Below are 27332 nucleotides of genomic sequence, written 5' to 3'. Positions count from 1 at the left end.
GTTAATTTTTCTACTAACGATAATGACAGTATTCTTTTATATAATATTTATAATACCATATCTGATGAGTAAATATAAATGAATTGTTATTACTGTCACATTCAATATATCGTAATAGATGAAATTCCTTATACAGAATAATGACTTAAACCACTACTGGCCATGAAAGAAGCCCCTTATTTGGCTTTGTCCTCCTCTAGATCTCTTAGAGATCAACAGATCTATTATCATCTCTTTCCTTTTTTATCTCATTTTTAAAGCTATAGGCGAGTAGGTTGTATTACAAGCTTTCCAAGCTATGGAGTAAGTTGAACAAGACTGACTTAATTTGTATGTATATAACTTGTATACACATGGAATTATTTATTTACAACAAATAAAAATAAAAGGTATAGAATTATTTACAAAAATTTTTAAATAATAAAGCTTATAAAAAACATTAACAAATATTGTTAAATTATTAATAATGCATGTTTGAAGCTACTTTCTAGAAATTATATATGTGTATAGCATCATTAACAAAATAGAAATGTATATTAATGAAAAGAACTACGTATAATTTTATAATGATCAATATGTATATAACTTAGTTTCTGATTCGGAATATAAATAATTTTCATATTATTTTAAATAAACAATTAACAGTACACAGTCAACTTGCGAAAATTAACCATCATCATATAATAGACTGTGCAGTAATTCAGGAGTCTCTGGTTGTTTTAAGCAAAGCGGTACTTTATCTTGTACATTTGTAGAATATTTATTTTGTCCTAATTGGCCAAGATCATGATCCAGAATTGTTTCAATTTCCTCATCAATATATAAAGAATTTTCATATATTTTTGACGCATACGAACTACTCTGCTCTGTAGAATTTATAGTTTCGTTTATCGTATTTTGCAATTCGATCTCTGACATGTTAACTGTATGGAAATTATTTAACGTTGTAGGTATATCACAGTCAACTATTTGATCATCGTATTGAGTTTGTCTTCTTATTTCAGTTACAGAACTATGCATTTGATGATACTTCACCTGATGCACTTTTAAATTACCAGTTTGAGAAAATGTTTTTAAACAGAAAGTACAGTGATATGGTCTCTCACCAGTGTGGCATCTTGAATGTCTTTGTAACTTATATTTTGTTACAAATTGCTTACCACATTCAGGGCATGTAAATGAATTGTTTTCCATTTGCAGACTTTGATTATTAACAGACTGTTCCATGTCTATGTGAAAATTTATCATATGAGATTTCAAAGAAACTTTATAACGAAATGATTGATGACAATTTGCACATTGAAATAGTTTCTTTCCTTCGTGTCTTTCTTTATGCTTCATTAAGATTTCTTGTTGATTGAATGACATTTTACAAATCTAAAAAAATATTACTATTTTACTAAAATACAAAAAGATTTTTATAATCTCTTAATGTGTTCAATGTATTCAATTTTTATTTATTTAAATAAACTAAATAATTACGAACATTACAAACAAAAGGTCTTTGTCCGGTATGAATACGTTTATGCCTGTTTAAATGTGATTGACATCTAAAGCTTTTAGCACATATTGGGCATGTACTTTTCTTTACTCCCTGCTTGTTTAAGGTATTTTTTGATAGTGTATCACTTTCTTTCAACTGGTATAACATGTCCTGTAAATATAATATTGATATACTTATCCAAAATAAAAAATATTTGTGATGTAATAATTAATCTATAATTAAATAGAATACTTTTTACATTAAATGAGCTATTTTGAAGTCATTTTTGGATATTATTGATATGAAACTATTGAAAACTTCAATTTAAAAGATATGGAAATCAATTTTCTTAATTTAAATTATTTTACATTTAAAGCAGAATTATATATTTAATTACAAATAGTTAAAAATCATTGTATACTTCTGCAAAATCAATTTCCAAAGATGGGGCTGCAAGTTGTTTCTGCACATTAGCTACCATCAAACAGAACTCATCAAATACATATATCTTTTGTTCGCAATCACTACAAACATATTTGGAAAATGTATCAGAATTTGAAATATTTATCACCTGTAACAAAAAAGATATAAAAATGAATTCTTAAAAAATTATACCTTACAGAAAGTATATTTGAATTATACCTCTTTAGAGAAATATTTATTTATGATCGACATTAGTACAATCCCTTTAACTTTGTCTGTAAACAAATCTGTGCCTTGCTGTTTTTCTTTTCCACAGAGGCGACATAGCCTTAAGTTTGTTTTATGCAACATCATTGTTCTTTTATCATATATACAGTCGTAATTTTCCAAAAAATGAGTAAACAAATACTACGATTGTCACAAACCTTTTAAAATGATATATACAATTATGTATATTATTTCATGTTTTTTATTAAAACATGCACTATTGTTATTAATTTAGAAGTTGCATGTAAATTTTTAAACATTTTTTAGTACGTTGTTTTTCAACTTATCTGCATCTGTATAAATATATATACTGACAGATACACACATAGTTAAAGTAAACGCGTACCATTCAGTTTTCGTATAACTTAAGTTTTGTATATATGTAGCCATATAGGAACTATTTTAACAGTGGTTCTCAACAAAAACAACGTTACACATCCAAAGCTATAAATCGATTACGAAGAAAGAATTACAAAAAAAATCACTTCGTAATGATTTTCTAAAAAAAAGAAACAAAAAAACAGAGAACACAAATATATTATATCGCTAAGAATTATTTTATAAATACTATCAGTTCGAAAACATGTATGAATATAAATTTAATTTTATCACCGATATAAATCTTTTTATTTGGAAGATTACAAATTGTATAGAGGAGATAAACAGCTTTAATAAATAAATTGTAGGCTTCTAATTATTTAAAAATTATTCGATATTAGAGACTTTTATATGAAAAGAAAATTGGCTAATAGAACTATTGCGTAATAAAATTATTATGAATATATCTTATATTTCTTTATGCATACATATGTATTTTAAATTCGAATATTATTCAATATTTTTTATGAATTATTGTAAAAAATTATATAAAAAAATATTAAAATTTTTATTTGATTAAATTTTAAATATAAAGAATGAATTCATATATAAATATAAACATAATATATGTTTTGTAAAGATATTTCTATTCGTGTAAATAAATCACTTGAAAATTTATTAACAAAAAATTGAGATCATAGAAACTACGTAATTATTTATTTCTAATGTGTATATGAATGAAATTATATTTAGAAAATATATTTGAAATGCAATATTTTCCTTTTTTATTTGTTTATTTCTGACAAATCTTAGAAGTTATAATATAAAATATAAATACAAATGCGTATCCCAAGACATTCTCTTAGATACAGTTTATTATTATAAAATATTAGTTTGTTAGAAGTCTATACGAAATATGAAGCAGATTTGTATTGCATATGTTATATACATTATATATAAGATGCGCTAGAGTTAATCTTTTCGAATATCCCTTTGAAATGTATGACATACATACACACAGAAATACATCTCAGGGGGCACTCATTGTTAAACTTCTTACTTCGTAAATTACTTCCATATATATAAATTGTATTATTTAAATCTTATCAATTACAAAGTCTCTACTTATAAAAAATTTTCATCAAGGAAAAAACTTACACTACTATGGTCTCTTTTTAGTAAATGCATCTATTACTTTCCGAAATATAATTATTAAATTCGTTATTATAACAAGTAATTATAGAATAAATTAAATTTCATAATATCATTATACATCATAAATTTAATTAATATACATCTTGCATGCTATGTAGATTTAGTTAAAACGAATATAAAAGAAAATAATGTCTTTAGATATTAGGTAAGCACAGATAAAATATTAAGAACATTAGAAAATATAGAAAAGAAATAAAAGAAGAGTAATTGTAGTACATAATATGACACACTTTAATAATAGAATGCTTTATAATTAAAACGGATATCTGTTCTGAATATATTAAAGCAATCATATATAAGTCTATAGTAAGTGTATATAACTATGTATCACAATTCATTTCTTTAGAAGCATTACTGCAATATACCACAGAAGTATTATCTTGTAAACTAAGAAAAAAAATCTTGAAACTGTTACAAAATGGAAGACTTGAAAGTTGATACCGTTATACCATTTTCTTCCAAGTACAATATGTTGTACTACAGATATTAACATCTTATTGACCATTGCATTGATACATTATACAAAGCAATGCATTATGAAATAGTAGCAGAATATAAATTAATATTCATTTATATAAATAATCTTTAGAAACAATAATTTAGAGGAACATATATTATACATATACAAATTATATAGAATATTATACAGCGGTCAGGGATAATAAGTTTCATTAATAAATTTTAAATAAATAACAATTCAGTATTAATATTACAGTAGTCACACGCACACAACAAGGTGTCAGTAAAATTACTTCATTTATAATACAACCTTATGAGAAGTACATAGACCAAGTGTATAGCAGTTTATCATAGGACGCAACCAGACTTCGAGATTGTCTTTACAATGCGATTCTATTTATAAAAATAGTTATACTAAAAATAGTTATGCATAAAAAACTGTAAATCTTAATTCTTTGGGAAATAAGAATATTCAAACAAACAAAACTTGTATTGCATATACTTTTTTGGCTACTTTGAAGCAAGTATTTGGCATGTCTTAATGCATTCATTTATTTACATTTCATCATTTCTCTGTTTACTTTTTTGTTTCATCTTTTATAATATATAAAACCAATCCATTTGTTGTAGTAAAAAATATACTTTTTTTGTTTTTGTGTTCATAAATGAAAAAGTCCTTTTTAGGCAAAAGTGCAGATATGTTAATATTATCCTTATTTCAATACACTATGAATGCCATTCAAAATTACTTATTTGCTATTACATTTTGGCATTATACAATTTCATATTAACACTTAGTTGTTATTTTCTAAATTTCCTTATAACAGTGTGCTCAATTTCTGATAGTAAAGTACAAAAATAAAAATAAACTGCAATTACTTTACAATGATGTATCTGAGATTCAATTAAAAATGTAGATTACTTTAATTTTTATAAAAACAATTGGTTACAATATTAATGTTACCTTACTGCTATTCTTTAACATTCATGTGTTTTCAATCTCTGAGTATCAAATATTACCAAACTATTATAAATAAATTAAGTGACTCGTTTAAATACATGCATCAATTTAATTACAATTTTTTTTACAAAATGGGTATAATTTAAAAGTATTCTTTACATGAGAACATTGCACAATAATAAACATAATTTTTCAGAAATTTAAAAAAACATAATACATTTCATTAGACTAATTCATCAAAACTTATTGCAACATTTATAGAACATATTAATTAATGAATGCAATAAAAGTTTTATATGTTCTTAGATATTTATATGTATCTCTAAAAGTGTTTAAACAAAATATTGAAATTAAAATGTATTAAATTTTTTTGAGAAATATTAATTTTTATTTATTCATATATTTTAAATTCTAATTTTAGTACTAATTTTACAAAGTTGTTAATTAAAAACGACTTTTACTAATTAATTGAATGTAATACTATCACCATTTGAGATAATCGAAAATTATTAAAAATGCAAGTTGCATTTTGCTTATATAAATTGTATAATAAACAGGCTGATCTAAAAATTTTATTAAAATGCTGCAATTGCTACAAATTATTACTTCATTTTATTAATTATAAATCATCATAAACAAATTAATTATTAATATCTCTACACTAGTAATCAAAAGTTTTACAAACATAAATTTGCATAATTTCTAACTTAACATTGATATATATAAATTGAAAGAGAAAGAGAAACAGTTGCGATTAAGATTTGTTTATATGTAAATGACTGTTTCAAATAATATATTCTTTATTATTTCTGTAGCTAATATATCTTTTGCTACGATGTCAGAGATAATTACACAAAAAGTAAAGGAATTCGTCAAAATATATTCTTGCCATATTATAATTTAAAAATTACAAATAATATAAATAAATTCATGTGTATATTTATAGAAATGAATTTTGCTATTTTTCAAAACAAACATAAGCTCATCAGTATCTTAATAAGACCAAAAAGTATAAGGCTATCAGTATATTAATCCTCAGTAATACATTTTTTCAAAATATATAACATTGAAAGTATGAAAGAAAGAGATTAATGATACTGATGTAACTAGTATGAAATTAGCGATCGAAGCAATATAATATTTGTATAATTTCGTTTAGTTAAAATAAAGAAGAAAAATATTAGTTTTTAAATTATTGAAGATTTTGATCATACAAGATGTATATAATCAATTAAACATGATTAATAATATGTAATGAATTTTATCTGCACTTTAGAAATGATAATCGCTCAAATGATAAATGAAAAATTAATACAAATCATAAACGCAATTTACATTGAAAAAATTTGAAATTTTATATAATATCTATGCTAATGCTATAAAATATACATTACTTTATATATTCATTATATCTCGCACTAATGTTAATTTAAACTATATATGAACACAAATTTGGAAAAGTATTTGAATATAAAAAGGTACTTTACACATATCACGTTAATTAATAAGACTTGACTTGCAAATTCTTCAAATATATTTATTGAAATTATTCAGAATAAATTCTATTAAAATGCATAACATTAATGCACAGAAAATTTAATAAAACTAGATTCAAATTAATTTTTATAACGCGAAATATTTTCATCTTTGTCTATATCATTATTAACGAATTTGTTAGAAGTTTGTCTATTAAATCATTTAATTAATTCATAACTATTTTGAATATAAAATAACTGACGTATATCACAATTTGTTCCTTTTAATCAAAGAAGTTAATTAAAGAGTAAAAACTTTATTATTACTTTTACCTATGTAACATGTGAATAATTTGCTTTAATATATTAAGAGGTCCCCAATTAAAAAATTAATTTTCCCAGCAACTGCGGACAATTCTCAATAATTTTATTATTTATATAAAACATGAATTCAAATTGAAATCAAATTAGAAATATTTTCATAAAAACAAATTTTAGCAATTGAAATATATATATAGATATTACAATATTTTATTATTGTACAAACTGAAACAATAAAAAATGTAGAACTGTGCAATCCAATCAAACAAACGTAATTGAAAAGGAATTGAACATTCGTTAAATAATGCTTATAAAACTTGTATTGCATTAAAATACTTAACTAAAAGAATGTACATACAAATTATTGAGTAATAAAAATGATATGCTTATGAAAATTTGAAATTGATTAATACTATATTAGAAATAGGTCTGCAAACCTTTTTCTTGTTCACGTACCTTGATTGAGAATGTATGGATATAAGTAATGTACCTACTTATATCCAAAATTTAGGATAGAATGGCAATACTACGTCTAGGTCCACCTATGCATATGTTATCTAAACTTGACCATCTTTTAATACCAGTACGTAAAGCTTCAGCAGTAACTTTGTCTTCATAAACTCTGGACATAGCTTCCAATTTCTGAGCTTTTTCTTTACTGAGGGGTTCACTAGGGAATGTTAATTCATTTGCTTCTGCGAGCGTGCGAAGATCAAAATAATATTTAGCATACACGCTTGAAGGAACGTTTATATTGAACTGTAGCATTTCCAAGAATTGCCTTTCTAATTCATTCCTAAATAAATATTAAATATCTAATAAAAAATATTTTGAATACATTTGAACATAACATAGATGTCAACTTACATATCTTCTACTGTAATATCTTTAAGAATTTGACAGTAATCTACATTCCATACAGCCTGATCATCCCAAACTTTTGATGCTAATAAAATAGCTCCAAGTACTATTCGTTTCCAATTGGCTGGTGTTATATCTATTTCTGCATAGGTAAGCAGACGTTCTAAATAAACTAATGTTATGATGGCACATTCAGCTGTAAGTTGAGCAGCATTAAACAATGTCCTCACAAACTTGTAAATTTGTTTATGTTCTGGATTCTGTTTATCATAATCTTCTGAAACACCCTCCCTCTATAAATGAGAGAGATATTATAAATATACTTTTAAACTGCATTTTGTAGAATAATTTATTTTTACGCATTCATCTTTTTAAATTTTTGTGTAAAAGCTATAGATTGTTGTATATTGAACATAAACTAAAAAGCTATATGTTTTCCATATATTACATTGTACATCTTTTATCCTTTTGATCTAACAAATAATATATATATAATTAGATTACCGTTAAGGGATGTAGTTTCTCATCAAATATATCAATCTGTCGCTGTGAGGTTCTGTTTTTTATGTGGTAATAAACAGCTAAGGCAACGCATTTTACTGTATTCTTAAGATTTGGTTGTGAAACAGTACTGTCATCTAAATATATTGTACTGCAACTGCTACTCTTTTTTAAAGGCCTTATATCTGCAATTTGGTGCTGACTTTTTTTTCTTACCATGCCATCTAAAAAAGATATATTTTTTAAACAAATTAATAAAAGAAATAATAACAATGCTCTAAAAATAAGTTCAACCAGTATTTCCAAATAAGTCTACATACTTTCAATAGCTTGTTTCGATCGTTCCATAAAAATAGTGCCAGCACAGGGGTGTAATGATGGATCTGAGTCCCAGTCTTCTGGTTCACGTTCACTAATATGTTGTAAATTATTAACACTAATTCCACCTTCTGGTAAATGTTCCTCAAGACCTCGGGTAACACCTTCGGTTCCTAATTCCTTACGTCCAACTTGAGGACTGGAATAAACGCAGCAACTACTTTTATTTCCCATTCTTTCAAGAGACTCGTTGATGTCTCCACTCTGTTTCTACCTCCAGTTGAAAGTTCATAAAATATAAATCAGAGTATGATACTCGTTACTATGGTAATTATATGGATGGTATAATCTAAAATTTCTCACGGCACATCCTTCACATGATGCGTTTAGATGACAATCAGCTGGCAAAACTATTCGCGATATAAATATACATTCTTCTTTTACTTTCATCCACATGGATGCTTGAACGCATCCATATAATAATCAAGAAAAAAATATTTGCATCAATTTGTACACAGAAAATTACGATTGAAAATTTGAAGAACCACTTTAGAAATGATTGCAGCTAGTAATATGATAAACGTCTATTACATTGACAACGCCTTTAAGCACGATTCATGCCGGTTGATTTATTTGTTTAAATCATCGGTCAGTCAAATTTCATTTCTACTCGTGTACACGAGCTGTGATACTTTTTGTTCTCGTTGTACGTCATTCTCATTATTACGGAACATTTAATGGGAATATTCCAATACTTTTATGTGTTTATCGCACGCCTTAGTCTACTGTTTTGATATTGCATATTCATGCATAAAGTATAACGTGTATATACGGTAGAAAGACTTGACTTCCAGTTTTACCAAATTTTACCTTGTATGCAAGTTATGTTTTCATTGGTTTTATGACAAAAAGTTTTTTATTTTCTATGGACATCCAGATTTCTTAATATACCTACGTTATCATTGGTCGAAAACTAGGGATTTTCAGAATTTGTTTTATGTACTTACAGTCTTTCGCGGTTATAGACATTTGAAATATAAATTATAATATGATCTTTTACGATTGTGAAATTTCTGCTAAAAATGTTACATTAAATATAATTAAAAAGAAAATTGATATTTTCTTTTACAACGAGATTATGTTTTTATAACAAAATAATGCTAAAATACTTCGAATTACTTAAAAATTCTAAATCCAACATTTTGTTACATATGAATTTAACTTGTTAGATATTTAAAGACTATTTCAACATTTTATTCCCACTTTATTTCCTATTTTATAAATCTAAATAAATTTATCTATTATAATATACTTTTTTATTTTAAATTTAGAAGTAATTTATTAAATATATACTAAAGTATCAAGTAACTTTTTTAACCATATACAAAAATTAATACAAATATGTATAATATTATTTAATGAAATTGTTATGTTGTTAAGGCAAGATAATATATATGTAAAATGAATTAAATTGGACGAACAAAATAAATTAACTTTAAGAAAAGAACAGTTTACTACTTTGCATGGTTATGTAGCAAACAAAAAATATTAAATCATAATATCACATAACGATAAATGTAGTAATAAATAATAATGATTAAAAATATAACGTACATAACATATACGCATGCGCGTAGATTAACAAAATTTCAAGGTAGTTTTTAATTAGTTTCGTGACATTGTATCCATTCAAAAAAAAGTGTCGTAATTTTTTAAAAACAGCTATACATCATTGTCGATTTCTATATTTTAATGTGTACCTATATATGTATATATATGTGTATACATGGATATGTATATATATGAAAAAATTATAATGAAGTTCGCTTATTGTTAAATTTAATTCAAGTAAAAGTGCGCGATGGTACAAGAAGTCGAAGTTCAAGACAGGAGGTTATTTGTTAACAAAAAGACAACCATAATCGATTGGATTGATTATGTTGATGCATCGATAACGTACGATGACTTCTTTTCGAAATATTTAATGGAGAATAAACCGTGTATTTTTAAATCGAATATAACTGAAAATTGGTCCTGTAAAAGACAATGGAATCTAGATGGTGCACCGGATTTCGACGTCCTTGATATATCGTTTGGTAAACAAATTATAAACATTATATTTGCTTTATACGCGTATTATTTATTAATTAAAACATTTGTCTTATAGGAGATTGTATAGTACCAGTTGCAGATTGTAAAAAAAGATATTACAATTCACAGTCTAAAGATGATATGAAAATGAAAGATTACTTAGATTATTGGATGGATTATGCAAAAAACAATTATTCAGATTCTATGGCGCTTTTGTACTTAAAGGACTGGCACTGTCAGAAATTATTCCCCAATGCTCCTATGTATACAGTTCCTGAGTATTTTGCATCCGACTGGCTAAATGAATATTACATGGCACATCCTGATTTAAATGATGATTATAGATTTGTATATATGGGTCCAAAAGGAACATGGTAAAAATATATTTTTTAAGCACAAAATTATTAATGTTTGATGTTATGTAAATAAGGTAAACTAGTTTCCATATATAGGACACCATTGCATGCAGATGTATTTGGATCATACAGTTGGTCTGCTAATATAGTTGGAAAGAAACGTTGGTTACTTTTCCCTCCAGGTCAAGAAGATTTTCTTAGAGATATACATGGTCAATTAATATATGATGCAACATCCAAAGAACTTGAAAACTATGCTGTATATAAGGCCTATGATAAGCGATCGATAAAATATATTGATGTAATTCAGAAGGAAGGTGAAATTATATTTGTACCATCTGGCTGGCACCATCAAGTTTGGAATATAGTAAGTATAATTGATTACCATTATGTAAGTTAAGTAATATTCTATACTTATTATGATGCTTATTTTTAGGAGGATACAATTTCTCTCAATCATAATTGGATCAATGGTTGTAATATTATAAATGTGTGGCATGGATTAAAAAAGGAATTAAACTCTGTAATGAAAGAAGTTAGTGACTGTAAAGATATGAGCAATTGGGCAGAACAGTGTCAATTAATATTGAAATCAACATATGGAATGGATTATAACTTATTCTTTAATTTTCTGACATTTATAGCTAAACGTCGTTTAAGCATGGTTTTAAAAAAAGAGGATGTAATTACCTTTAATAGATATAAACTCGGATTTAGCCATTGCGTATTCGATCTCCATTCAATAAAATTGACATTGATAGACTTTATTAATGATATGGAAGAGAAATCTATTTATTATTTAATTTGTGAAAAACAGCAAGCCCATAAATTGTTGAACAAGCTGTTATTATTTTTTCAATCATATGACTCAACCGAACACTCATCTACATGATAAAAGACAAAAAAATTAAAAATGAAATAAGAAAATAAAAATCTTGTTTCTGTTTATATAAATGTAAATATTATGATGTAAATAATGTAATACATATAATCAACAAATTTTTATATAAATCTGTAAATATTGAATATGAGCAACCACGTAATTTTTAAGAACAAAACGTTGATTTTTTTATTATACCTGTTAATTAGAATTGAAAAAAAAGATCTGTAATATATATTTTCATAAATAAAAGTTGTATATTTTGTAAGTACTGTGAACTATCTAATAAAATTGAGAAATAAAAAAAGGCAGCAAATTCAATTATATTTTTATTTAAATATTTTTAAATCATAAAATATATTTATATTATATTAAATTTTGTATTATTCTTCATCTAATACTTAACTATGATAAATTGATTAATTTAAGAGTAATAAAAAGTTTTATTAATATACATTACTGTGGTAAATATACTTTTCTGTTCGTAATTTTTAAAATATTTCATTTTTTATTTCAAAATGTTTCAACCTCTAACACAATATAAATATAAAAATATGACACTGTATTAAAAAAAATGTGATCTTTGAATCTTCAACACTTAAAAATAAAAAATCTTCAGTAAATAACTTCATTGTCAATTGGATAACTTTTATTAGAAACAGTTTTTCAGTTTTTAGAAGTATGAATTATTTATATAGTTTGTATTAATGTAAATATCTTTACATCTAAAAAAAAGACAGTATTCTAATTCAACAGTAGCAAGTTGCTTTATAAAATGTGGAACTCTACTTGTTTATACTGTGTTCAACAATAATATAATCTTTTTACGAGTATATTTTATTTTCTTTATGGGAGTTTAAGTACTAAAATAATAAGTGCCCATAAACCTTTTTTTATATTGTCTTATGCCTTACAAATTATATGTGCATAAGTATCTTATGTCTACTTATATACATATACATATTGTACAACTATGTACAATTTACTACTAATAAACATATACAAAATGTATAAGATATGTATAAGTATGTATATTATCTATAAACACAAATAATTGTAAAAACTTATTAGTATCGGGTAAAATATGTATATAGAACAGTTGTTTCTTTTGAATTTATAAAATAAAATTACAAAGTAAATTGTGTGATATTATGTCACATGTGTGTATATAATATCTTTAAATTATTATTTTAAACTGTAAAATTACGAATTGGTCATTATTTCTTAGAATGACATAAAATGTGTATATTAAGGATTTGCTTATGTAATTAATTGAAAAAGAAAAAAAGTATAAATATAATAGAAATATAATGAAAATATATTGTATGATATTCTTTATATTATTTCTTATATATAATATGTATGATTTATATATATATTTCACTTAAAGAAAAAGCCATTATATTATTAAAAAGAAATATTTCATTTCATGTGAAAATAATAGTTGTAAACTCTATACTTAATTTGATTTTTTAATACATATATATACAGATGTATTTTCAACTCAAGACACATTTATTTTATGGAACGGTATTTTTTTATGAATTTATCTTGAACAATTTCATAAATTAAGGGATGAATCATTATAATCCAGTGTTATACAAATTTATAAATCAATTATATGTTCGTTTTAAGATTTAAAAATTCATCGAAAAGTAACAAAGATGTCTTCTATAAAAGAAGTTAATATATTTCTATACATATTTTCTTTTATAAGTTCTATTAAAAATTCATATAAAATATTGCACTGATGATACATTTAGAAAACAGAGTATCTATCGCACTTTGTTATTTCATGTTAAAAGAAACAGATTGTCATGGATAAAAGGTATAAAAAGGGGATATTACTTTAAATTATTTCCATATAAACTAATTTTTCCGATGAAAAACAAGCAAATATAATTATGTATTTCATTATTTACACACACGGGCACACACGCATACACACTATTGCATTTTCTCATAACTTTTTCATAATAGTACCAATTTTTACTTGCATGGCAAGTACCTCTATTAGGGTATCACGTCTTACAAAGTCTTCTTATTAATTACCAACAATTAACACTATTACAAAGATTAGACTCCACGCAACGTGATTTTGTATCAATTGTCGAATGATAATTTTTTATACCTATATAATAGATACATATTTTTCATTGTCACATCTCACATATTTTTAACATTTCATGTTGGAAATAAGTAAAGAAATTGCACTCTATGATAAACATCACAAAAGAATTATTAAAATTAAGTTATAAATTCTCGCAATTTTTAATAGAAAAAATTTATATGAAATTTTAGGTAGCATAATAATATTCATTCAATTCATAATAATCAAATAATTTTTCTGTACGCATATGTACACATTGTAAATATCTATTTGTATACCTTCTTTAGATGAAATGAATTTCTTACAGCACATATGATGAATAATATTGAAGTACAGTATCTTTCACAATATAGCGAGATCCCAGTGAACCAAAATTAAGAGTTTTTGTCCTTTATTTTAATAAGTTTTTAAGTAATTCGCTTATTTAAATACTCGAACACGTAAATTATATTGCATCTCCGATTTTACGATTATATTCGCTATATCATGAATGTTACCATAATAGGCATAACAGTATTAGCAGAAATCGATGTTTCGTGTTGTTATTATGTTAATTCTGCTACATGAAATGCAATTGTTAAATTACATGCCAAATACATTCTGTAAAAGACCGATTTCTTTAAGAAAGAATTAAAATTAAATTGTTAGACTTATTTTAGTTTTCTTTCAAACTCTCCGAATATTGTTTAAGAATTATATAGGATGCGTGGATAATGTTTGTAACGGTACTGTTGGATTTGTGGGCGTTGTTAAAACAGGGATAGGCGTAGAAGGTATTTGCTGATGTGTTTGCCTTGGTGGTGACAAAAGTTCTTGTCTATCTCGTTCTCTTTCTCTTCCTGGACGCCATGCTTCTAATAATGCTTCGACTCTTTCTTCAGTAGGACCCCAACGAGCAGTACCAGCTGCATTTTGTAACCATACAACTAATGTTCCGTGCGCTGCTCTAATATTAACTTCTCCTCTATAATACAAAAAAGGTCTTTTGTATGTATTTTTTATTTATTACTTGAATAAATATTGAAACCAAAATATTGTAACTTACTTTGGTAATATGTGCTGAAATCCATGTCTATATTCGTGTTCCATTGCAGGTACCACTACTTGTTTGCGCTTAAAATGGCTACTTTCCAATTTAATAAGAGCATTAGGTGCTGGATCCCGCCATTCAGGCAAGAATACCACGAAAGATAAAGGTTCGGTAGAATCAGCCAAAAGACGTTCGAAATGATTAACCATAGCTTCCATAAGTTCTTCGCAATATGGTGGATTAGCTTGAAACGAACCGCTTACAGGCCTAAAGTCCAAGAAAGGTCCTCTTGATCCAAAATAAGAATCTGTATCAGCAAATGCTGAACAATATTGTCTAAAGTAACAATTTAATGGGGATGCAAAACATTCAAATGTTACACCGAATGATCGTTGAAGACATTCAAAAACTGTGACAGGCAGAGCCATTTGTGTTGCTTGTCCTTCATTAATTCCAAGATATGTTTGATAACGTTTCAACATACACCAAACACGAGGTAAAAACATTTCGAATTTTTTATCATCGAAGCAATTATATCTATATAGATGTTCTAATTTAGTAAGATGCATGTTATTAATACACGCAGTATCACCATGAAAACGTAACATTGTCTGTTCACGTTCAGGAAGGTAATCCACTTGTGGAAGTCGAGGAGTTGGAAGAGAAAATTGCACAGGATAACACCAAACTTTCCTTTGTGCACTTGCAGGTCCTCCTAGTGGTATAACATTTCCTAAACCATTATCCTTTAATATTTGATTATTTTTATCTTTAACCTTTTTTGCATACTCTGTTGATAAATGATAAATTTTCAGGCAAATACCCTCAACACTAGCTTTTACAGTCTCTGTAAGGTGTGGTTGACATTGTCGTTTTAAGTGTGCAAGACGATCTTGAAAATCGTCAAATGTAGCACCAACTGTTCGTCTCAACCATTGAAATGTGTCTTCTGCATTCCATTTTACAACTTTCCTACTTTCTGACGAAGCTGCTCTTGATTCTATCATCTTTTTTGCAGCCTCTGCGTATCGCGATAGCTGTTTTCTTGCATCACCAGTGAATTTTGGCCGGACTAATTTAATAGGGATATCATTCATAATTTCACGATACATAGACATAGAAATTTCAGGGAAACACTGACTTGGTAAAAGGGGATCTGAACCACAGTCTATAACCTTTCTTTCCATTAGCCATCTGTTAAAAGAATCTTTTGGAGCATCTATGGATTCACGAGTATGACACAATTCTTGATAGCATTGTCTCAACTTTGCAAGTAAACTACACCGTAATGCTTCTGCTTCAGGATGAACATGAGGTAAATTTGATGGAGCTCTCTCGTATATTATAACATTTGTTGGAATTTCCAAATCCCATGGTCCTCTATCATTAAATTAAAACATATTAGAATTTTAAAAAATTGCTTAGTATAAAAATGATATAAATTCAGTCAAGTAAACATACGCTAATACAAATTTCTTTGTAGCTGGAACAACACTATCTTCAGAAGCTCTGCGTTTAAGTGTCCCTCCTGGGGGAATCGTTCCATTTCCAGAAACAGGTGGTACACCGCATATACCAAGTGGATCCGTAATTGGGTCAAACTTGAATATAGATGCAGTTGACACATAAGTTTATGTTTTTATTAATCCACAATCAAAGGTTATACCTTAGTACCTGAGGTTTCAATGGTGGTATTACCCATAATGATTCTCCAGTTAATTTATTCCAAAAATATGGACGATTTTCTCTTTTACTCCAAAACTTCTTCCATCCTTGTTGCTGAAGTTCAGGTGAAAGTTCAGGTTCTGGGAAAGTTCCTGGTGGTGTACCCTATAATTGAATAGAGATATATAATAATTTATGGGGAAAAAATATTATTATTATATTTGCTTATTTGTTTTCATTATCTTCAAATTATAATTGTATTTCTCAATTCTTTTAGCCAATTAATCTTCTAGATATAATAATTTCCTTATTTATGAATCTTGTATCTGCATAATTTATCATTTTATTAAAACAAAAAAATATTGCATTTCATTTCATTTTTGAAATATAATTATTAATAGTTTAATCTTTTAATTTTCAACAATTGAATTCTAATATATAAAAGATTAAGTTTTATGTTTTGTTCATATAAGCAATTAATAATTTTAGATAATAGATTATAAATAAACATTTACCTGCGTCATTAGACCTGATTGTTGCATATGACCAAGTTGTGAACAGTGGTCAGATATATTTTGTGCTGAGCTTAAGATAGGTGTCTGAAGTTTTACAGGAGTAGGAACTATAACTTGTGCAACAGTTGGAGTTGCATCTTGTTGTAACGACTGATGATGATGATGCATAGTAGACAACGAAGATGCAGACTGGCCAGATAAAGTTTCCCAAGAAGAAGTATTTGGTATGTCTTGCTTTCCTCCACTTACTTCATTCATCGTACAACGCACGTTGTGGTAAATACTTTAACACATATGACACAATTATTCTCGTTAATAGATACTTTATAGCACATAATTATTACATATGCATATAAAATTTGATCACATTTATATACTTCTTTATATATGTAACATTCTCAATGTTTTACTTTTAATATCTTGCAACAAAATATATTAATCAACACTCCTTGCATTTTGTCTTTTCATAAGTTGCAAAGTAAATTTTATATCACAAGGTGAAGAATATTATGCTTACAAATACCAAATTTACTTATATATTTAGCAATTACAAGTTATTTACAAACATAAAAGATGAAAATTTTACACTTTAAAAAAGTAATAAATTTTAGAAAGAACTTTCGTACCTTCTAAAAATATATTAATTTGTTCTTTATTATAACATGAATTATAAAAGAATGAGTAAAATTGCAACTTTCTTTATGTATTTTTAATAAATTTACGTACGTAAAACTGTTAAAATTATATGACAACATTTCGTGATTCAATGTTTGTTTACATGCCACCAAACCGTTTGATAAATTCGCGAATTTCCGCGACGTAGGATTATGCAAATTTGTAAAAAACACGTAGCCGTTAATGCAGGACTTACTAGTGTCAACAATGTTGCTAATTTGTAGAAAATATACAACAGAAATTAGAATTCATTCATGATTTGTGAGATTTGACGCAACGACCTCCACCCGTGAGATACCATTTGCTTGAACTGAAATTCCAATTCCAACGACAGCAAAGTTAAAGCTTTCTTTACAATGAATGGTAGAATGGCAGATGTTAAAAAAAAAGAATACTTCGCATTAAGCGAAACATCGAAACGATATGAAGTTTTCGAATAATATTTAACCAATAATTTGATTGTTTTATTATATAAATACATAATTACGTATATATTTCACCGCATAAATCAATTAAATGATATTTTATCGTTTTTACGTTTTAATCTTAAGGAGGATAGTTTTGGAATGCATAGTATTATGATTTTTAAATAAACATTAAGACATCGAGGGGAATGGTAGAAATAGTTTTTCGGGAAAGAAAAATTACAAAATGAAAAAAATTATTTTTGTTATTTTATTTAATTAGTAAAAAAAGGTTTCAAACAATTATTATTATTTATTGGTACAAAATTTTAATGATATGCACAGATTATAGCTTGTATAATTATGGTATTGATATTCATGTAATGAATCCTTTCTATTACCTTTTTATCTACGGATTGCGCGGCCAAATCAAAGCAATATGGCGGCTTGACATAATAACTTTTGATACGGAATATATTATTTTGATTGTAACGAAATAATCATCACAGAATCCGATAAAATTTTGATTTATGTGAAGGTGTATGAGAAACTATCTGGTGATACATAGGTTTGACCGTAACCTGTTTGCTAATAGAATAAAAGTGTAACTTTTTTCTGTTTAAAACTAGATGTGCTTCCAAGATTTATTTTATTAATGGATGCAAAGATGTCCTTAATTATTAAATTAAAGTAGTAATGTTATGCAATAAGTTTTAGTATCAAATACTGTTTTTCTATGAAGAATTATGTCGTCTACACAAACCAAAATGCGAGGTATATAAATATTAGAGTTCAAAGTAACCTTGTACTTTATAGATTTTTCTCTTTTGTCAATCATTTTCGATTGTAGATATAAATAATTTTTTTATTATTGATAACTATTATTATATATGTTATGTTACGATTAATTTAAAATATTATATCTTTAAAATATAGGTCCTGGAAGACCACCAAAATCAAAAAACTCCTGTACATGGTGCGGGGAAACTAAGCAGCCTTTGAAATATGTTCTTCCAACGCAACATGGAAAGAAAGAATTCTGTTCAGAAACTTGTTTATCAGAATTTCGCAAGGCTTATATACGAGGTGCTTGCGTTCAATGCGACAATGTTATCAGAGGTACACCAGTGAGATTAGAGCAAAAGGATGGGCCTACAAAAGACTTTTGCTCCCCATTTTGCTTAAATAAACATCAAAAGAAGGAAGGACAAACAGATATAAAGAAAAGTTAGTAATTTACAAAAGTTTAAAAAAAGTTGAAGTATGTATTAATATATTTTAGTGAGAATTGCATTTTTTTTAAATAGATAATAGGGACCAGTCATCTCCTGCACCATCCCTTGCACCATCGGGATTAATAAGTGGAAATAATATTCCTTCTACAACTCAATCATTTACAAATACAAGCCATACAAATATATCTCATTCCCCATCAACCTCTACTGGTCCATTTCAGTATGAAACGTATCAAACTTTTGATTGGGATCTTTACTTAAAAGAAACAAACAGCCAAGCTGCACCTATAGAATGTTTCAAACAGGTACATTATATTATAAAAAATGAAAGTATACGTTATAATATTGAAATTATCTTTTAGCATGAGATTCCATCAACTAATGAATTCAAAATGGGTATGAAGTTAGAGGCTCTTGATCCTCGTAATTTAACATCAACATGTATCGCGACTGTAGTTGGAGTTCTTGGTCCTCGTCTTAGACTTAGGTTGGATGGTTCAGATAATAAAAATGATTTTTGGCGTTTAGTCGACAGTAATGAAATTAATCCAATTGGTCATTGTGAAAAATCTGGTGGCATGTTGCAACCACCATTGGGCTTCCGAATGAATGCTTCCAGTTGGCCAATGTTTCTTCTGAAAACATTGAATGGTGCTGAAATGGCACCTGCAAAAGTATTTAAACGCGAGCCAAAAACACCGCGTTCTAATATGTTTGAAATTGGACATAAATTGGAAGCCATAGATAAAAAGAATCCACAACTTATTTGCACAGCAACTGTTGGTGCAGTTAAAGAAGATATGATTCATATTACATTTGATGGCTGGCGGGGAGCGTTTGATTATTGGTGTCGTTTTGACTCTAGAGATATATTCCCTGCTGGTTGGTGTTTTAAAAGTGGTCATCCATTACAGCCACCTAGACAGAAATGTAAGAATTATAATATCTTCCTAACTTATATTATTAAAGTATATATTTTTATTAAGTAATATACATAAATATCTGTAGCAACAGGGCCTAATAGATTTAAGTCTAGGACAAGTAACATCTTACCAGTAATGGCAGTATCTGGTGGAGGCACTAATGGAGAACCAGCTGTTGCTTTAGTGAGTCCTGCTGGTTCAAGTGCTCCACCACAACCAGCCACAGAACCTGATACTAGTACAGCTAATACCAAACCACATTCTTTAGAGAATGGTATATACTATTTCATTTAAATTTATTTCTTGGTAATTGAATCTATACTTTCTTTTGTCGTTTAATACCTTTATTATGTTACAGTTACAATTTATGTAAATCATAATTGCACATGTGGCCCCTATTTTGATCCTCGTAAAGTAAAGGCAATGCCAGCACAATTTGGTACTGGCCCTATACTAAATGTCACAAGAGATATATTTCAAGCCTTCTTGATGGCAGCAATGAGTCCAAGACAGATGTTGAGTCTGTTAAAACGTGGCGAAGGAGAAACTATAAGCTTAATTTTAGAGAGTAAACCTACTTCTGTTAGGTTACCTATATTTATGGAAGAAGAAGATTTTTATATATACATTAGGCGACAACTTGAGGATCTTTGTGCATGTGAACATATGTTATTTAGAAGGAAAGAACCCTGCAACAAATGTCCAAATACTCAACAACCACAATCCACCAATAGTGAAGAAGCAGTTAATACTGCTACAGCTACAACTAATAGTACTACTGTAGCAGAAAAACGAAGGTGGTCCCCAAGTCAGCAAAACCTGTCGTCGACTATCCCACAGCAGCAGACACAACAAAATTCTGTACAAAGTATAAACAATTCATCATTATCCTCACCAACAGCTGCAAAACAACCACGAAAATCTGTTCCAGGTAATTTCTCTTATTTAAAAATATTGATAAATAAGTGATATATTATTATTATAATCAGAGCTTGAAGCTGCAACATCCACTACCCAATCTGAAACTTCCACAAATCGCACACCTTCTATTGAACCAGCAGAATGGACTATTGAAGATGTAATACATTATATTGGTGTTACTGATCCTGCATTAGGACAGCATGCAGATTTATTCAGGAAACATGTAAGTTAACACTTCATGTTATTTTGTATTTATTTTATAATAGTATTTATTACAGTGAGTAATAAATTCATTTATATATCAAATAGTACATGCTCAAATCAGTAATCAAAGAAAATTTTCAGGAAATTGATGGGAAAGCTTTGTTACTTTTAAATTCTGATATGATGATGAAATATATGGGATTAAAACTTGGACCAGCACTTAAAATATGCAATTTGGTAAATCGTATTAAAGGTAGAAGGCATATACTTCTATGACTTTATCAAACATCAAACTATGTACAGTGAGTTAAATTGACGTATTACTTAAACTAGCTGGTCAAGTTTGTTTTCATCATTGAGAACAAAATAATATATATAAGTTGTTAAAATAATGTGAATATATTGAGTATAATTTTTCAATACCTATTCATTCATTGATTAACATAGATTTTAAATAAAAAAGAATCAAAGTTTAATTTTATTTTAGTATTTAAATATTTTTCTTGCTTTAAAAATATGTAAAGTTATATTAATTATATGAATGTAAAATCTTTTTGATAATGAACAAAGTTAAAAATGTCTATAGAAGAATTCTAGAATCTAATTAGACTAGTTGATTCAACTCCAAATGCTGAATAATCAGGTTAAATAAGAAAATTATTTCCTGCAATATGTTTGCCTTTTTCAAACTTTATTGCAATTTTTATATGTTCTCTTGGAAAGACAACTTTTACTAAGTTATTTTAATTTCTTAAGTAAGAACACTCTTTGTGGCATAAAAACAGTGTGAAGTATATTTAGTACAATGATTTTTTTTGCATTTCTTTTTGGATATAAATTGAGTTTGTTACATTATATAAATATTAGCATAATTATATGTAATTATCTATGAAATATTTCTTATTTGTTAATGTGAAAGTAAACTTTCGTGCATTTTTGTTAAAAAAGAACATAAGTCGTAAGAAACGCATGTACAAAGTGTAATTATTTTTTGTTTCATAACACGTATTTAAGAATGATTATATGTAATTACTTCTTATATGTAGTTACTATCTGTTTTATGATGTACTGTTAAAACAAATAATAAGGTATCATTTTATACATGGAAGGGCAATATGTTCTACTTTATATCTTCTATATAAGGTAAAAAATTTTAACAGACTATCGTTTATGTTAAAACGTAATCACATTTTCTTACATATTTTAGACACTTTGTTGTTATTTCTTTTTTTTTATAGAAATAATATATATGTAATAAAACACATTTTTAACAAATCTAATTTTGGATATATAATTCAAATAAAGTTGAATTGCCATGTCATATGTGTTTTAGAGAGAACATACGCTTTTGTACTTTAAATATATGCGTAAATGTTTATATTTTTTATAATAACAATACTTCTACTTTCATGTAAAAAAGGATTTCTAGATGTTATCTATCCATAATATATTTATTAATGTAATTTCATAAAAATACTTTCTAAAAGTGTGAACAGCGTATAATTCATAAGCAGGGGCATTATAAGGTAATTTATGTAATTTTTTTTACAGTTTTTTTTGCAGATACAGTATTATATATTTGCTTATTTTCATTTATGATATTTTAAAAAATTCTTTTAGTAATTTGTTAAAGTATGTTTATTGCATAGTGTTAACCCTTGGCGGACGAGAGTCGGCAAATAGCCGCCTAAATCTTTTCACAGTTCCGGACACTTATTTTGAAGTGGCTGGCATACGTCTATTTTTCTGAGCGATAATCTAATGCGTATTTATGTATGGATATAATAAACTAAACAGTATTATGTTTTTGATGAAAGAAGATTATAGATCTTTAGAAATGTTATCTTCCCTTTAACGTAAACTCAAGATGTAGGATGATGGTCGAGTTAAAACGAATTTCAATCTTTTATTGACATTACCAGATGAATCAGCAAGCTTTTTATATGTTTTATATATTTTTTATAATACCTTATACACAATGTCTAAAATATCCAGAAAGAACATGTTCGATAGCGATAGTAGTGATGACGAGCATTATTTTGAATCTGACAAGATAGAAGACGACGATAGTGCTTCAGGCAGTGGAACGAACTCCGTTCAACAAGGAATCGGCTCAAACGTTTCAATATTTCTAGTAATAGTGACAATGATGATGAACTAAATATTGATGAAAATAATACAAGCCTCGACAATGAATAACGCAAACATTCAACGTGTATATTTTCTCCACTGCGCGCGCCAATATCTCTCGTCCACAGCGACGCTTGCTCGTCGAGCGACCCCGTCCGCAAAGGGTTTATAAATATAATTTCCATTTCGATATGTACATATAAAAAATTTGAATGTGTGCAAAATTATCTCTGTGATACATTGCATAATTATAATATTAAAAATTAGTTATTAAACGTGTAAAAAACGTAAGAAATAGAATATTCGCAAAGTTTTAATTTACATTTAACATATTATGAATTTTAAATTATATAAATTTCTTATACATAAATACAAGACATATATGTATATAAGTAATAATGATATCAATATATATTCTTAATTAAATTTAATTCAATATAAAAAGAATGATATTAGTAATAATAAAATGGCTATGAAAAATATCACAATCTATTGTAAAGTAACATAACAAGTTATTCTTTCATGAGTGATTAATCAAATTAGGTTTGATAAATGATAACTAAATGGAGTTGGATCATAAATGAATTTAATAGTTACTTTCAACGATGTTACAATTTCATGCCTTATTTTTTTGTAACATAAGATTAAAATCATTATAATTTTAAAAATATTGCCATTTTTATATATTATTACCTTTTTAAAGTTATAATTTTAGGAAGGTTTTGTAATTGCACAGTAGATATTCTGAATAGCAAAGGTATTTTAGGCATTATATCATAATAAAAATTATATAATGAATTGTTTAATTAAAAATATAATTATGTTTGTCTATTCAACTATTTCTTTGAAGTTGATTTATATCTAAATTTTAAATATTTTCATATAATAAACTTCTCATAACACCTCTTTGTCAGTGATGCTCACATGAGAGAATAAAACTGTGTTAAAAATATATTGTGCTTTTCCTTCATTTCTGTGAAATTTACTTGTAAATACTTGTAACATATATTGGAAAAGTATATGCATATATTTTAACCTAATACTTGTTTTAATACAATTTTGACATAATTAAACATTTTTTAGTCATTCTAGTATATCTTTGTTTAAGCTTAATTATAAATTGATATAATTTCATATTTTGATAAACTTCTCATATGATTGTTCTTAGAAAGTGTTTATTTTATCTTTAACATCAAAATATTATACTTTCTTACTTTTTACCTTTGATAGGTTTAAATGATTTAGGAAGAAGATATGTTTAGATTTATTTTATTAATAGTTTTGCTTTATTATATTTATTATATTTAATTGCCTTTGTCCAATTGTATATAATAACTTAGGAATTGTTATTGGTATTAATACACATTTATTTAGTAGTCATAAATTTTTAATATGAAAAAACAAAATAATTTGTAAAAAATAAAAATGATTTAAAAAATAATTAAATTTATTATCATGCTGACATAACATTTGAATATGAATAGAACATTCTTTGAAGTTTTGAACAAATTAGAATTATTAATTTAATCAATAATGTTTAAAATTTTCTGAAAACTGTTGTAATTAATAAATAATTTGGAATTTGTTTGAGTGATCGCATCTGATTAATAAAATTTTTTTATTTTCTAATTTTCTGATATTTTCTAACATTTCTTAAAATATGAATTTTTATTTTTTACACATAGGTACACTATCTATATTCATATATTATATTTTTAATTGCAAGCTATTTATGAATAATATGTAATTACTGTAATTACATATAATACAAATTATCTTTTGACTTTAGGATTTACTTTATTTTGAATAAGAATATGAAAAAATTAATTTGTTTAAAAATTATTTTTTTATCATATTATAATAGATTTGGACAGAATTATATAGTATATACTAGTAAGTAAATTTAAGTAAGCAATTTAAAGTTATAAGCAACTTTATTCATAAAAAAAATATTTAAAATGTTTATTTCTTAGAAATTTTTTACATTCAAAGATTTATTTTATATATAACAATATTTATTATAAATAAAATAATATATAAATATCTTATATACTATAGCTATTTTTTATATTAAAATTGTCTTTCCTTGTTTAACGATTATTAATTTTTATTAATTAAATTTTACATACAGGTAAAAGCTTATAAATATTAGCTAATGAATCGTTAAAAATTATGAATTATTTTTAATCTTCATCCGAATCATCAGGTTTTGAACCATTAGGTCCTTTGATTGTTTTAGGTTTTGAAACTTGTGATAACCATGGTTTTTTATTATTTTCTGATGACAAGTTCTCTTCAAATGTTATTGCTCCAGAAAGTGAAATTCTATATTCTAATGTCTCAGTTGAAAAATCATCACGATTTCCTAAATCAGTAAATCCCACAATGTAATCATTAGTTTTACCATTAACAATGAGAGCAATTGTAGGAATAATTTTGATCCTTAAACGTTCTGTAAATGTATAATATAGATTAATATTACATATTTTTAGATTTAAGGAAAGTTTAAAAGAATACACTAAAGAAATATAAAAAATATGGACAATAATTAACTTACCAGTTAAAAATGGACATCGTACTACATTTAACTTACAAAACTTTGCTTCTATATGTTTTTTTGCAAGAATTTTAAGATGATGATCTACTATTTTACATCTTGGGGAATCGTCTTTACAAAACAGGCAAACAATGTTTTGAGACTTTTTTGAAATTTCAAAGAATTCTTTTTCGTCATATAATTCTGAATATTCTCCATGACCCTAAAAATAGTCATAAACGTTGAATTAACAATTTTAATTGTATATAAAATTGGATTATTAAATAGTGAATTAAATACTATAAACTGATTAACTAGTTTATCTTTTTCTTATGATAAAAAGATTACATTGATTGCAGGAGGACAGCGTTATTCAGAGATTAAAATACTATATAATAATAAAATACTAAAAGTTACACTACCAATGCCAACCAATTCTGCTTTTGTTGTTGAAGCAACTTTAGCTTCTTTAAACGTTGTTCACGCAACTTTTCAAAATCACTAATGTCCAGATTTTCTAACTTTTCTATCTCTGTGTCTAATTGTTTTTCAACGCAGTGAGTTGCTTCTATTATTTTTTGTTGCAAAATAGTCTCCATCTCTACTTAAAAATAAAATTCTGACAAATTTTTAGGTTATATTATACAAACTCAATATGTAATTTTATATTGCAATGTGAGAAAAGATAAACAGCTTTTATTTCATGTTTGAACAAATAAATACTTTTTAATATGTGGATAATTGATTATAGAATATTTTATTTTTACTGTACTTTAAATTTTAGCAAATAAAGTTTTTCTCACTGATGCGGTTTCGGTTTGACCATATAAGGAATCTACGTTTCTGTCAAATTGTTTATGCGATAGAAAATATGTCTATCCTTGTTGCTTTTATAATTTACTTGATACTATATAAGGCGAGAAAGGTACAATTTTGATAAACCATAAATTTATAGATCGGTCATTTTTCATAAAGATATATTTTAAGTAAACTTTATATGGCATCAAAAATGTCTTACAAAAACAATTAAATGAGGATTTAAAAAATATTGAATA

At 26.4% G+C, this 27332-nt stretch overlaps 6 protein-coding genes across 14 annotated transcripts; 2 read left to right on the top strand and 4 right to left on the bottom strand.

The window, feature by feature from the left end:
* Window positions 1–518: 518 nt before the first annotated feature.
* On the bottom strand, window positions 519–2723 carry LOC122576785 (gastrula zinc finger protein XlCGF58.1-like). The gene is made up of 4 exons (XM_043747552.1): window positions 2126–2723; window positions 1905–2054; window positions 1487–1654; window positions 519–1377 (listed from the first exon to the last, which is right to left on the bottom strand). Exons 1-4 carry the CDS (start codon window positions 2258–2260, stop codon window positions 667–669), a joined length of 1164 nt encoding a protein of 387 aa, XP_043603487.1. The 5' UTR covers window positions 2261–2723; the 3' UTR covers window positions 519–666.
* Window positions 2724–5564: 2841 nt separating this feature from the next.
* On the bottom strand, window positions 5565–9662 carry LOC122576771 (cyclin-Y). Its single transcript, XM_043747529.1, has 4 exons — window positions 8605–9662; window positions 8288–8508; window positions 7790–8076; window positions 5565–7718 (listed from the first exon to the last, which is right to left on the bottom strand). The coding sequence occupies exons 1-4, from the start codon at window positions 8834–8836 to the stop codon at window positions 7430–7432; spliced, it is 1029 nt and encodes a 342-aa protein (XP_043603464.1). The 5' UTR covers window positions 8837–9662; the 3' UTR covers window positions 5565–7429.
* Window positions 9663–10251: 589 nt separating this feature from the next.
* LOC122576781 (2-oxoglutarate and iron-dependent oxygenase JMJD4) lies at window positions 10252–12107 on the top strand. Its single transcript, XM_043747544.1, has 4 exons — window positions 10252–10698; window positions 10770–11067; window positions 11146–11416; window positions 11486–12107. Exons 1-4 carry the CDS (start codon window positions 10464–10466, stop codon window positions 11939–11941), a joined length of 1260 nt encoding a protein of 419 aa, XP_043603479.1. The 5' UTR covers window positions 10252–10463; the 3' UTR covers window positions 11942–12107.
* A 1695-nt stretch (window positions 12108–13802) lies between these two features.
* On the bottom strand, window positions 13803–18452 carry LOC122576250 (mRNA (2'-O-methyladenosine-N(6)-)-methyltransferase). 5 transcript variants are annotated; one of them, XM_043746255.1, is made up of 6 exons: window positions 18412–18452; window positions 17250–17532; window positions 16744–16899; window positions 16531–16670; window positions 15085–16449; window positions 13803–15003 (listed from the first exon to the last, which is right to left on the bottom strand). In XM_043746255.1, exons 2-6 carry the CDS (start codon window positions 17505–17507, stop codon window positions 14733–14735), a joined length of 2190 nt encoding a protein of 729 aa, XP_043602190.1. In that variant the 5' UTR covers window positions 17508–17532; window positions 18412–18452; the 3' UTR covers window positions 13803–14732. The 5 variants fall into 5 exon arrangements, with proteins under 5 accessions (XP_043602190.1, XP_043602188.1, XP_043602187.1 ...); XM_043746253.1 differs by lacking the exon at window positions 18412–18452 and adding an exon at window positions 18121–18274; XM_043746252.1 differs by lacking the exon at window positions 18412–18452 and adding an exon at window positions 17976–18058.
* Window positions 18453–18669: 217 nt separating this feature from the next.
* Window positions 18670–23430, top strand: LOC122576251 (polycomb protein Scm). Of its 4 annotated transcripts, none has more exons than XM_043746260.1 (9): window positions 18675–18866; window positions 18958–19102; window positions 19265–19555; window positions 19636–19868; window positions 19926–20493; window positions 20572–20760; window positions 20845–21417; window positions 21476–21630; window positions 21753–23430. In XM_043746260.1, the coding sequence occupies exons 2-9, from the start codon at window positions 19075–19077 to the stop codon at window positions 21885–21887; spliced, it is 2172 nt and encodes a 723-aa protein (XP_043602195.1). In that variant the 5' UTR covers window positions 18675–18866; window positions 18958–19074; the 3' UTR covers window positions 21888–23430. The 4 variants fall into 4 exon arrangements, with proteins under 4 accessions (XP_043602196.1, XP_043602195.1, XP_043602194.1 ...); XM_043746259.1 differs by having other exon boundaries at window positions 18675–18896; XM_043746261.1 differs by having other exon boundaries at window positions 18670–19102; window positions 20578–20760.
* A 2400-nt stretch (window positions 23431–25830) lies between these two features.
* LOC122576182 (thioredoxin domain-containing protein 9) lies at window positions 25831–27252 on the bottom strand. 2 transcript variants are annotated; one of them, XM_043746086.1, is made up of 4 exons: window positions 27050–27252; window positions 26700–26878; window positions 26299–26500; window positions 25831–26193 (listed from the first exon to the last, which is right to left on the bottom strand). In XM_043746086.1, the coding sequence occupies exons 2-4, from the start codon at window positions 26874–26876 to the stop codon at window positions 25925–25927; spliced, it is 648 nt and encodes a 215-aa protein (XP_043602021.1). In that variant the 5' UTR covers window positions 26877–26878; window positions 27050–27252; the 3' UTR covers window positions 25831–25924. The 2 variants fall into 2 exon arrangements, with proteins under 2 accessions (XP_043602021.1, XP_043602023.1); XM_043746088.1 differs by having other exon boundaries at window positions 27081–27252.
* Window positions 27253–27332: the final 80 nt, after the last annotated feature.

This window comes from Bombus pyrosoma, linkage group LG16 (genome assembly GCF_014825855.1).
Source record: "Bombus pyrosoma isolate SC7728 linkage group LG16, ASM1482585v1, whole genome shotgun sequence".
Taxonomy (NCBI): domain Eukaryota; kingdom Metazoa; phylum Arthropoda; class Insecta; order Hymenoptera; family Apidae; genus Bombus; species Bombus pyrosoma.
Note: the sequence above shows the minus strand (reverse complement) of the source record. Positions and strands in the feature narration are given on the sequence as shown.